General features: G+C 40.2%; 7 protein-coding genes across 7 annotated transcripts; 2 read left to right on the forward strand and 5 right to left on the reverse strand.

Moving 5' to 3' along the window:
• Positions 1–353: 353 nt before the first annotated feature.
• On the forward strand, positions 354–1,577 carry PBR1 (putative oxidoreductase; the record flags this gene model as incomplete). Its single annotated transcript, XM_018367581.1, has 1 exon — positions 354–1,577. The coding sequence occupies one exon, from the start codon at positions 354–356 to the stop codon at positions 1,575–1,577; it is 1,224 nt and encodes a 407-aa protein (XP_018219705.1).
• Positions 1,578–1,726: 149 nt separating this feature from the next.
• RHO5 (Rho family GTPase RHO5) lies at positions 1,727–2,722 on the reverse strand (the record flags this gene model as incomplete). The annotated part of the gene is made up of 1 exon (XM_018367582.1): positions 1,727–2,722. One exon carries the CDS (start codon positions 2,720–2,722, stop codon positions 1,727–1,729), a length of 996 nt encoding a protein of 331 aa, XP_018219706.1.
• Positions 2,723–4,844: 2,122 nt separating this feature from the next.
• RPS3 (40S ribosomal protein uS3) lies at positions 4,845–5,567 on the forward strand (the record flags this gene model as incomplete). Its single annotated transcript, XM_018367583.1, has 1 exon — positions 4,845–5,567. The coding sequence occupies one exon, from the start codon at positions 4,845–4,847 to the stop codon at positions 5,565–5,567; it is 723 nt and encodes a 240-aa protein (XP_018219707.1).
• Positions 5,568–5,878: 311 nt separating this feature from the next.
• MRPL22 (mitochondrial 54S ribosomal protein uL22m) lies at positions 5,879–6,805 on the reverse strand (the record flags this gene model as incomplete). The annotated part of the gene is made up of 1 exon (XM_018367584.1): positions 5,879–6,805. The coding sequence occupies one exon, from the start codon at positions 6,803–6,805 to the stop codon at positions 5,879–5,881; it is 927 nt and encodes a 308-aa protein (XP_018219708.1).
• A 449-nt stretch (positions 6,806–7,254) lies between these two features.
• TDA7 (Tda7p) lies at positions 7,255–9,045 on the reverse strand (the record flags this gene model as incomplete). Its single annotated transcript, XM_018367585.1, has 1 exon — positions 7,255–9,045. One exon carries the CDS (start codon positions 9,043–9,045, stop codon positions 7,255–7,257), a length of 1,791 nt encoding a protein of 596 aa, XP_018219709.1.
• Positions 9,046–9,452: 407 nt separating this feature from the next.
• NOP13 (Nop13p) lies at positions 9,453–10,664 on the reverse strand (the record flags this gene model as incomplete). Its single annotated transcript, XM_018367586.1, has 1 exon — positions 9,453–10,664. The coding sequence occupies one exon, from the start codon at positions 10,662–10,664 to the stop codon at positions 9,453–9,455; it is 1,212 nt and encodes a 403-aa protein (XP_018219710.1).
• A 342-nt stretch (positions 10,665–11,006) lies between these two features.
• Positions 11,007–12,128, reverse strand: MDG1 (Mdg1p; the record flags this gene model as incomplete). Its single annotated transcript, XM_018367587.1, has 1 exon — positions 11,007–12,128. One exon carries the CDS (start codon positions 12,126–12,128, stop codon positions 11,007–11,009), a length of 1,122 nt encoding a protein of 373 aa, XP_018219711.1.
• Between the last annotated feature and the right edge of the window lie 193 nt (positions 12,129–12,321).

The following is a 12,321-nucleotide window of genomic DNA, read 5'->3' on the forward strand; positions in this document are numbered from 1 at the left end:
GCTCCCTCTGAGGAGTTATCTTATTGGCTTGTTTCACTGAACAACGGTGTCCGAAATGGTTTGCAATATGTGTCGTTTCCTTCCGAAGTGTCATTATACCGTTTTGTATGCATTTTTAAGGTGCCAATCCATCAAAGCTTCTTTGGAAAATATTTTATGTGTTCGCGTTTCTTTTTGATTGTAGACGCGATCAGATGAGCCTTTAAAAGCTGGAAGAAAGTGAGAAAGTGAACATTAAGAACGAAGAAAGAGAAGGGGAAAGTAAGTCTTGGGAAACAGTTACATATCGTCAAGTGTTAGCAAAGCTTACTGAGGGTAGAAAAAATAACTCGAAGTCGTGCTTAAGACAGAGGATGCCTTTGAATATTATTGGAACAGCCCTTTTAGATGGAACTGATAAAATTCCTTACTTTCAGACGATTAAAAAGGTGGCGCCTTATGTATTAGGGGCAAGTGCCATCAAATACTGGTCAAGAGGACCATCGAATACATGGGAAAGAAAGCTGCATGGCAAAGTGTATTTGGTTACTGGGGCTACTTCTCAAGGAATGGGGACATCTGTGGCCTTTAAAATGGCAGAATTAGGCGCACAGCTAATTATTTTGACCAGAGAAGTGGATGAATGGGTCACAGAGTGGTGTGAAGACTTACGTGAAAAGACAAACAACGAGCTAATTTTTGTAGAGAAATGTGACCTGAGTAATTTGTGGGAAATTCGTAAATTTGCCACAAGTTGGTTAGATAATTCGCCACCCAGAAGGTTAGATGGTGTTATTGTCATGTCTGGTGATATGGAGCCTTGGGGTGTTCCCAAAATATCTCTACCGAAAAGAAGATCTTCCAAGGATGGGTTGGAGTTACAAATAGCTACGAATTATGCGGCTATTTTTCATCTTTTAAATTTGCTGCAACCTAGTTTTAAGGCTCAACCACCTGATAGAGACGTAAGAATTATCCTTGCGACATGCTGGTTGCAAGTTGTTGGAGATATTAATGTGGAAGACCCCTTATGGCAAAATGCCAAGTATAAAAGTGCTTTGAAATTTTTCGCAAGCAGCAAGTTACAGTTGGGATTAAGCATGATGGAGTTGCAAAGGAGAATTACTGCAGACATTCAAAAGCAAAAGACTGATGGTGTCGAAAGAACAGGTAAAAATGTTACAATCACCATGGTGCAACCAGGAACAATGAGATCCAATAGTTTACGTCGTGTCATTAGTAATGGGTCAGTGATTTTATTGATGGTATTATATTGTATTTTACTATACCCTATATTGTGGTTATTTACCAAGAGCGGTCGTCGTGGTGATCAAAGTTTTTTGTATGCATTAATGACCCCAGAACTGGAAGAGATAAATCTAAAGGATACGAAGGCCAAGTACATTTCAGACTGCTCAATTGTAAAATTCGCTCGGAAGGAATTTGATGATGAGGAATTACAGAAAAAGTTATTTGAGAATACTGAAAGAGATATATTACAACTAGAGAAAAAAATTGCAGCGAAGAGGAATGCTGATGGAAAGAGAGGAAATGATGCTAAAAAGAAAAAACAAACGAAGAGCAAGAAAGATGATTAGATAGTAAATTTATTCGGTCATCTTTTATATAAAAGAAAAAGGAGTGTAAGTTTATATATATATATATATATTTCTCGTATTATTATTTTTTTTCTTTGCAATTTCAGTATATGTAAACTTATTTATTTGTTTTATTTGTCTTCTTGGCATTAAAGAATTACGCATTTTGAATTCTTCTTCTTCTTCTCGTTTCTTACCTTTGATTTGGTTTGTTTATTACAATGCGTCTTTGTGGCCATCTTGGTGCCTTTGGATTTAACCTGTTCGTGAGTTTTGTCTTTATGTTGTTTTTTAGTCGGCTTATAATTAAGGGCTTCTTTTTCCTGTTGTGAATTGTCCTTGGAAAGTGTGCTATCTGTACTATTATTGGGATGTGGATGTGGTTTTTGTTCTTGCATAATCTTGTCCTTGTTGTTATTAGTTGTGGCGGTCGTTAGTTCATCGGTGGTGGTCTCTTTTACTGATTTCTGCAGATTGGATTCCGGCTCGTAAATGGCATATCTCACTGCGTGTTCAAAAACCTCTCGGACACCAGCTTGAGTAGCAGCAGAACATTCCGTATATCCCATAAATCCGTACTCTTGCACGACTTTATCTATTTCCTCCTGGGATACATAATCAGAATTTGTTTCTTGTAGTTTTTTCTGAGTTACAGGATCATCTCTGAGATCAGCCTTGGTACCTACTAATAGTATCGGATACTTCTTTAATTTGGTGAAGAGAGAAAGGTTTTCAATATTAGAAGTTTGCTTAAGTTCAGGTAACCATTTTTCAGTGACATTAGCAAAACTAGCATGTTCACTTACAGAAAAACATATTAAGAAAATATCAGTTTGAGGGTAACATAACGGTCTTAAACGATCGTAATCTTCCTGTCCTGCAGTGTCCCATAAATTGATCTTAAATAGTTTTCTTTCTGTACTTGGTAAGGAATTTGAAGACGAAAATGATTCTCCCTTAGTATTATCGCTTCCAGGCTCTAAGGGGCTATCTGTAGTTGCGGTAGGAATAGCTATAGTGGTGGAATAGTTATCAAAAACTGTTGGAACATAGTCGGTGGGGAAAGAATTGGTGGTATACGATATCAGAAGAGATGTTTTACCCACTGCACCATCACCAATTATTACGCACTTGATGGACCTCATTAGATCTCTACTATTCTATATTATCTTTAATACGTACGTCGGTGAGTGCTGCGTCCCTTTTTAGGCTACCGTGTTATTTATATATCCTGAATGTTGCCTTGTGCAATTGGCCGAAAATAACTAAATGTTCCAACCGTTCGAAAAAACAGCAACTCGACAAGGATTGTGTTGTTGTTCTTTGGTGGATCGGCCGTACGAGTTTTAGAGAGGGTACCAGGTAACCTTACTTTAAATAGCAAAACTGGAAAATTACCACAAACTGGAAAGTAAAAAAGAAAAGAGAAAAAAAAAGGAGAAGCTATAAATCCCAGTACTACGGAGAAGCAAGATGGAAGGAAAAGACGGAAAAATACCAAGGAAAGAAGGGAAGAAAGATGATCGAAGCAAGCACATGTCCACCTGCAGAGACTTTCCTTCAATCATCCACTTCATCGTATTTCTTCATCGTTACGTAACGGTTTCGACAATGAAGCAAAGTGAAATTTCAGGCGGAGGCCGAAACGATGTTTTTTTTTTTTTTTTAACTTTTTTCAAGAATCATTTTCAATAAGGGAGAGACCTGCCCACCCCCCAGAAGCCCCCGCAAGGCCGAACGGAGCCAAGACCGAGGGCAATTGCGCAGGATAATCTTCCGGTTTGCTCTTGTTATAGCTGAAAATGTAGACGTAGATCTGGTACGGAGAGGGGTGAGCCCGGAACGAATGGCGTAGAGAGAACTAGAACCCGACCGCACACGTGAACACTGGGTTGCTCGCATTCCGTGGGTTTGCATGGCACATAAATAAAAAAAACTTGTTGCCTTTCATCATCAGGCCATCCGACCCACTACAGTTGCGGAGAGCCTAAACTTTGGGCAAGCTGAGATAAGCATGATGGATAGCCTATTTAGAAGCAACCGCTGTTAGACAGGAATCAAGAGGGTGTCTATGACATTTTTCCGTTCAGTATATCCTATAATATTCTAATACTTTGTATGTCTAGCATTGCTCAGAGATCCTCTTTACAATCTTTGAGGAGAAAATGTCGGCAAAATAGGAGAGATGTAGAGAGAAAAAACGGAAAAATGAAAAAGGAAAAACTCAACGTCCTCGAACGCCGGTCCTTTTTTTTTCACGTGGCGTGCTGATGTAAGCGACAGAACACAGAAGGAGGAAAATTAGAAAGGTGAGGCCGCTACTCCTGAGAAACAACCCTCAGGCAAATGTAAAATAGTACATGAAGGGCTGCATAAGACAATCCCATCACAGGCCAGCCCACGTAAGAAATATCCGGAGTGTTAAGCAAAGTAGAAGAAATGAAAGAAAAAAACAACATTTTTTTCCATGTCGAGAGAAAGCCCGCGTAAAGACGCACCGCGCTGCGCTGCACCGCACTGCACCGCACTGCACCACACTGCACCACACGCCACCTTTCGATGTGACATCACGACGATGGAGCATTAACTGGCATTTTACCGCATCATGCGTAAGATTTGGTTAACAGCTTCTTATCGTTACCAGCTTGAATCTGTGGGTGTTCAGTGCACTGCCTCCGATATTTTGAGCAATATAGTGAAGATCATTTGATTAGGCTATATTCAAAAGTGGTATGTGCGTCCATACTTTTCTTTTTCAAGCATGTAAAGGCGGTAGATCTTCATCTGTTCTTTGAGTAACGGAAAGCATTGTTGACACTCATACACTCATACACACGCATGACTACCAGAAATAAATACATCTTGCAAGCATCGGCATTRCACACACGTTGCAAACAAGGTTTGTTGTACTTGCTTATCCGCGATTTCTCTCTTGAATATGTTTCTTGATCCGTTACCCTTTTATCCTTTTTTTCACGTTTTTTCGAGACTGTTTTTAGTTATTAAACTCCTTACATTTTCATCAACTCTTTTTTTCTTGGGACTTTTATTTGTTGTTTTTGTTTTTGTTTTTTTCAGAAAGGACGCCGCGTCACATTTTCCAATGAGCAATGGGAAATTTTCCAAATCTGTGAGATTCCAAGTCTGCCCTCTTGGAATACAACGTAATTTCTAGTCATATTTCTACCAGCTTCATTTCAAAAGAGATGGAATATTAATTTTATTCCTGTTTCAAGAAGAAAAAAAATAGCAAACAAACTACAAAAAATGGTCGCTTTAATCTCCAAGAAAAGAAAGCTAGTCGCTGACGGTGTCTTCTACGCTGAATTAAACGAATTCTTCACCAGAGAATTGGCTGAAGAAGGTTACTCCGGTGTCGAAGTCCGTGTTACTCCAACTAAGACTGAAGTCATCATCAGAGCTACCAGAACTCAAGATGTTTTGGGTGAAAACGGTAGAAGAATCAACGAATTGACTTTGTTGGTCCAAAAGAGATTTAAGTACGCTCCAGGTACCATTGTCTTATATGCCGAAAGAGTTCAAGACCGTGGTTTGTCCGCTGTTGCTCAAGCTGAATCCATGAAATTCAAATTGTTGAACGGTTTGGCTATCAGAAGAGCCGCTTACGGTGTCGTCAGATACGTTATGGAATCCGGTGCTAAGGGTTGTGAAGTCGTTGTTTCTGGTAAACTAAGAGCTGCCAGAGCTAAGGCTATGAAGTTCGCTGACGGTTTCTTGATCCACTCTGGTCAACCAGTCAACGACTTTATTGATGTTGCTACCAGACACGTCTTGATGAGACAAGGTGTTTTGGGTATCAAGGTTAAGATCATGAGAGACCCAGCTAAGAACAGAACTGGTCCAAAGGCTTTGCCAGATGCTGTCACCATCATCGAACCAAAGGAAGAAGAACAAATCCTTGCCCCATCCGTCAAGGACTACAGACCAGCTGAAGAAACTGAAGCTCAAGCTGAACCAGTTGAAGCTTAGATTCAATTATTTTATATATAAATAAAATATACCTATAATAATTTTTTTCTTTACATATTTGATCAAGTTTTCTTTTTTTTCGTTCAGTCAACAACCTTAGATTGAGGGGGGGGGGGATTTTAGCGGACCATTTGACACAGCTATTATTTACAGGATTACGCTATTATATAATCGAAAATCAAAGTTCTAGATGAAAGCAATTTGAATATGTTGGGGGAAAGAGTGAGGGAGAATACTTTTGCTTATTCAGCGTTGAATCTACTGTTCCACTTAGGAAGTAACTAACCAAAAATAAAAAACTCACAGTCGTTTTACCATTTATATACACCACCTGTAACGCCTCTGATAGGCTTGTCACCCAACTGAACCCATGGTGCCCTTCTCTGCTCTTTCAAGGATGCTTCATAAGCGAGTCTTTGCTTCGTGACGCTCTTTGTTTTCAAAATGCATCTTACGTGAATGTAAGGGTGACTTATAATACCAATTCTTGTTCTTGCTTTAAATTCAACGCGCTTTCGCCAAAACCCATCACTGCCTGTCCAAAGCTGAGAGATGTATAAATCCTCTGGCTTCAAACCCAATTTCTGGCCATCTTCAATTCCTTTTTGAAGCAATTCTGCTACTTCGCGAGCAATTTTTTTATTTGAAAAATGACACTGTGAAATAGCCTTCATAACTTCGAGCCCACCCAATAACCTTAATAAATGGGTGGCCTTTTTCATCGAAGATTTGATTCTGTATGATTGAACATATACGGAAGGTTCCAGCACTTCGATTTCTTTTCTTGTCAAATTTAATTTATAACGCTTATTAGAGTCAGGTAGTTTTACAATCGTGTCTTTTTTGTAAAACCCATTGTTAAGTTCACAATTAGCTTTGTATATTTCTCTTTTCAAAGGTGAAAGGAGGCTTTCAGATGCTAATTGCTCCGGTTGCTGCAATGCTATGATATGCTGTTGTAATAATTTATCGTTCTTCAACGTTATGGAGTCCCTATCAACTTCAGCGGCCTCTCCGGTGGAATCAGAAGCAACCGCCAATCTATTAGAAAAGCTGTTCGGATCCTCATCTTTGTTCTCCTTTTCTTCCTTTATCTTGTTTTCGGTGATGCTTCCAAATAGAGACCCTCTTGAATTGTTGAAATTTATAGGCGTTATATGTATCGACCGTCTACTCAAGGGAAATAGTAGAGTTTTGGAAAGCCCGCTGACCTGAGGTATTCTTACCGTCAAGTTCATTTTCCACGAAAAACGATTCAGGGATGTGAAATGCCTTGGTTTGTTGCACAGCTCTTAGCGATTGTCCGTTTAATCTACTTCTGTCTAGATTGAATGATTTGACTTTTGTCCAGGCTCCTCAGTGGACGACAACTTTTGGGTTACCCGCGTCATTCCAACTGGGCTATACCAGAAATTCAATAGAGTTTAAGCTAAGAAAAAAAACAATTAAAATAGTTTTGTATACTTATATACTCACTTAGGGATGTAGAACTGTTCTAATTCCACGCTTAAAACTAGGAAGAAATGTTTCTCGTTATGTAGTAGTATTATTGTCTATCGTTGGTTAGTTTCTGTTATCTTCTAACATATATAACGTAAAGATGTTTTCATATGATAGTTCTACCAGTCATCGCGGGCTGGGTTGGGTTGCGTAGTGAAATATCATACTCAAAAAGGTCCTGGTTACGTCATATTATTTCTCTTAAAAACCCTTGTGAAGTATCTCGAGCAGAAGCTCTTTCATCATTCGAGACATTGTTATTTAAGCCAGGCCCGAGATTTATCGAATTTGAAGATAAAGCAGAAAAACCGCCCTGAGTAGATGAACCGAGAGATGAATACGTAAATGAAGAGACATACGAAAACCTGTTGTTTGAGTTCATTGAATCATTGCGAATGGTTTGGGAAGGGTTGTCGAGGGTGACACCATTTCTTGATGGTGGTACTGCAGTAGCACACCTGGCCTTAAAGTTGAATTCATTGCTAAATGGGTTATTGGTAGAATTACTGTCCATATTTGTTTGTTGAGCACCAGAGTCCTGGGCATGAACTGATGTCTCCCTTGCTTGAGCAGTCGTGGGAAATCCCGTTCTGCGCCCTATTTCATGACAGAAAGAACTGTTTTCCTTTAACTCTCTCTTGCCTTTTCTTTTTCTGAACAACAAAAACCAAACTATCACCGCGCATACAAGAATACCACCAATACTGCCCACTATACTTCCTACAATAGTACCAGTATTTGACTTTGATGTCCCTTGATTTTGATTGTCGTCTAAACCACCGTTCAGCCAGTGCTGGTAGAAAGACATATCTGCAGTAATGGTTGAAGATGGAACAGAAAATGAGCTTACTGCACTTTTGGCAAGAGCAACCGTAGTAGGCAACCCTGTTGCAAATGTTGTAGAAGAGCCAGTAATATCGTATGCTTGGGTATAAAAATAATAGATGGTTTGTGAGTCTTCTGAGCTTGATACGACCCCTATGCTATACGTTTGACTGGATGATGTCGGTGAAGTTGTAGAAGTCGTAGTGGTGGTAGGTGGAGGAGTTGTCATTGGCACGCTACTACTAGAAGTATAGGTTGTTTGTTTGGAAGAATATGTGTTATCGCTCAAAGAAGAGTTCTCAAATGCACTTGTGGAAGCATCTGATGAAGATGAAAGACGGCTTGAAGTAGAAGTCGAACTAGTAGTATGACTCGAAACTAGCTTTGGCATATGTGTGACTGATGTGGTACTCTGAAAAGTGTCCGAGACCGTCGATGATGGGGCCTTTGAATTCGACTCTGAGGATTCGCTTTTAGTGGAGGAATTAGTAGCTGATGAAAACAGGGAAGAGTACATCAATGTGGATGTAATCCGATCGGAATATGAAGATGTAATGTCTTCATTGGATGTTGGCGAAGATGTAAATATTGCCGAAGACTCCGTTGATGTGGTTTGCGGGGTACTGGTAAATTCCGAGGAACCTGTGTACGCAGAAGATAGAGAAGTGAAACTGGGAGATATTGCAGAAGGTGTTGACGTGGAGAAAGACGTAGAAACGCTATCAAGCGATGATTTTGCGGAGGCAGAATATAATGAAGATGATGGTGATAAAGATGACGAAAGAATCGATAAGGATGGCGTGATGACAGAGAACGAAGTGGTGGTTGGTCCATACTGTGAACTTTCCATCTGTTGCCCGCTAGATTGACCACTAATAGAAGATGATATCAAAGTGTACGTTGAAGATACGGAAAAAGACGAATACAAGCTTTCATCAGAAACCGTATTTGAGGTGCGGAATGTAGAGACAGAAGTACTGGATACCGGTGGCAATGATGTTAGACTTCCTTGCTGGGGTGTCAAAGTCGAAGAAGGCGTGGATGAGACATAGGTCGATGGGGAAATTAGACTGCTGGTCTGGCCACTGATGGACAGTGATGACGTACCTGACTGATCAATGGTGTCCGTCCCGATGGTACTATTAGAGCTCATACGATGACTGCTATAATTTTTTTAAAATTTTTTTCTTTTCTAAAGTTCCTTTAAATAATGATGTGTGATATTGGGATAGTAGATGCTAAGCGAAAGTATAATAAACAAACAAAGTAGAAAAAGCGTCTGAACTATTTCGAAGATGTTTGTTGGTAGTAGTCTTAGTAGATAATGAGTGTAGAGTGACCCTTCTCGGATTAGTAATCTTTGAGCTGTCTCTTCAGATCTTGTTTACCTCATTTCCTTCTGCTTTTTTTTTTTTCGCACGCTCTCCCCGTGCCTTGATAAGCTATTTAAAAATAGCAGCAATTGGCTATACTATATTAAGAGAGCATGAATAATAGATAATTTACAAGTGATATATGATCGCGTTGATGTACGTAACTTATACACTCAGTTTCGACTGACTAGTCAAACTTCATTTTCTTACCTTGAGATGGTACAATAGCTGCAGATCCTCTTTGAGCGGTAGCCAATGCCACACTACTCTTAGTACGGTTATTGGAATCCACGGGTGGACGCCTATTAGCGTTAGACCTTTTGTACTCGGGTTTATTACCGCTATCCTGTCTTGGACGATCGTATTCTCTGTTGTTGGAGATGTCAAACGAACGGGGTTTGTCATGAGTGACGTTTTCAACCTTCTTACGCACTTGTCTCTTACTTCTGTCTTCACCGTATTCCATTCTTAATGGTCTTCCCGCGATCTTTCTACAGCTTTTATCCTTCAACGCATTAGTGGAGCCTTCTTCATTCTTGAAATCGATAAACGCGAACCCTTTACATTTACCACTATCCTCGAATGTTGCCATACGGATCTTCACAATATCACCGCAATGTTGAAAATGTTTTCTTAGCAAATCATCGGTGACATCAAATGACAAATTACCCACGAATAGAATTCTTGAGGGTGGGTTTTTGGACATGGCGACGAAATCTTCCTTATCCGGTCTGCCCGAAAAGTTCTCAGAGTCCTTGATTAGCATATTTCTCCCATTCAAATGAGATTCAGATAATTCTAAGACCGCTTTCATTTGCTCCACCTTCTTGAAGAACATGTAGCAGAACCCTTTGTTTTGCATAGAGTTGGAGTTCTTAGAAGCAACACGGGGCATGGACAATCTAGTTATATCTTCTTGAATGACTCTGCTTTTTTCGTCTTCATTGTCTCTCGTCTTGGAAATGAAAAATCTGACTAAATCATCTTTTGTAGTGTCGAAAGATAAATTACCAATCCAAACACCATATTTGCTTTCTTCTTTTTTTTTCTTCGTTGCAGCATCATCGGATGCGGTTTCTACTGTAACATCTGTTTTGGATTCACCATCTTGGGCATCTTTCTTAACATCACCAGATTTTTTCTTTTCAGCGTCCTCTTTATATTCTTGAACGGACTTAGGATCGATGTTGTACTTCGCGTTCAACTCTTCCAAGGTAATCTTTCCCCTTCTTAAGAGACGTTTTTGTTTCTTGGATAAAGGAATAGAGCTCTCCAAGTCGATTTCGATTTCATCTTCAGCTTTTCTCTTTTTGGTTGGGTCGAGCAAAGCTTTTTTAATCTGTTCCTCGTTTTTGTTATTGGATACAATTTGTTCGCTTGGGACTTCGATTTCTGACATTTTATATGAAACTATGAACCACTGTTAAGCTACCTTGAATTATGTGGAAGAATATATCAATGGACGTGTCCTGCAAAATCTAATATGTGTTTGCTCATCGCAAATTTTTATTTTCTTTTTTTTCTGACCTAAAAAATTTCATTTTTTTTCCTTTTCCAACGGCAATCATGGCTACTACAGATTTTTCTACGATTCATGCATAGCAAAATTGTTACGCAGGCGCTCACGTTTACGGTACTCCTTGTACCATGTTAAGAATCATAGACAGACAAGGTATTGCTATTAATACATAGATGACATTATGGTGAATATATGATATATGTAGTTGATACTAGATAGGTACTACTTCAAAAGCTGGCCCAACTTTTTGAAAAATCCACCTTTCTTAGCCGAACTTCCCGGAGCCTCTTTATGTGGTACTCCCTTCGCGCCACCAGGTTTGGCAGTTCTAGTAGTTCCCTTAATTCCAACTGTTTTTGCAGTAATTGCTGGTGGGTTTTGTTGTCCTTCCAAAGTTTGGGTCTCAGCTTTAGATTCGCTGGTCAATTTCCCAGGCGCCTCCTTGACGACTGTTGCCGTTCCTACTGGAATTGCCTCTTGTGGGTTCTCAGCTATAGTGGTTTCATTCAAGGGCTTTTCTTCTCGAGTTTCCGTGCCCGTACCAGCGGTTCTACTTGAGTCACCCACTTCTTTTTCCTCTTCCTCTTCCTCTTCCTCTTCTTCAAGCTCTTCTGCGGACAGCTCATATAGTCTAGAATCGGAAGATTGTGTCTTACCCAGGTGATCCGTAGCGGTTTCTTCACTCTTAACCAGGCCAATATTGGGGTGCTTTTCTTCATATGGCTTGACTGCTTTCTCCTCTTCTACACCGCCATCGGTGTTTCCAATTATGGTTGTAGTGCCACTCAGGCCATCTACATTCTTGGCATTCTTGGCATTCTTGACCGTCTGCTGCGCTTCGTCTTCATCTTCGTCTTCGTCTTCGCTGTCGGGCAATTCGATGACTTCCTGAGAAAAGATCGACCTCTCCCCCGTTTCTTTATTGGTCTTGATCACTCTCTTAATCTTGAATTTTCTCAACTTCGCAGGCTTTTTGTCGCCCTCCTGTTCAGTAAGAGTGGTGTTTTTCGAAACCGCCAACCCGGCACTTTCAGGTACCAGCGTTCCTGTCTTGCTACCGCACTGTTGTATTATGTCTTCCTTGGTGATGAAGTTATTCTTGCCTTCTACATTACCGTCGGCCCTGTAGTCTTTATTGGTTAACCACTGGCCATCGACAATAAACTTGAAATAGAACTTGTCACCAGGATCGTCAAACTGCACCGGCAGGGTTATCTCGAATGCTCCGCTCGGGTTCTTTACCATGGGTAAGCTTCCCTTCCACTCATCGAAGGCACCTGTAAGGACAACAGATTGAGGGCCCTTGGGCCATTTGAAAGTAAATTGAAGTAGGCCTGACTGCATCTTTAAATAAATATTTGTCTGCCGCTCTATGAAGGATAGATAAATTTAAGAGAACTGAGATTAAGTAAGAAAAAATGACAGCCTTGTGTTGTCCTTAATATATAGATACCGACGACCTCTTTTTGACAAGAGGGGGTGGATGTAAAACCTTTACCATGCAAGGGCCCCTGCAGTTCCTATCGGGCGCCTTTTT

Source organism: Saccharomyces eubayanus, chromosome XIV (assembly GCF_001298625.1).
Source record: "Saccharomyces eubayanus strain FM1318 chromosome XIV, whole genome shotgun sequence".
Lineage (NCBI taxonomy): Eukaryota > Fungi > Ascomycota > Saccharomycetes > Saccharomycetales > Saccharomycetaceae > Saccharomyces > Saccharomyces eubayanus.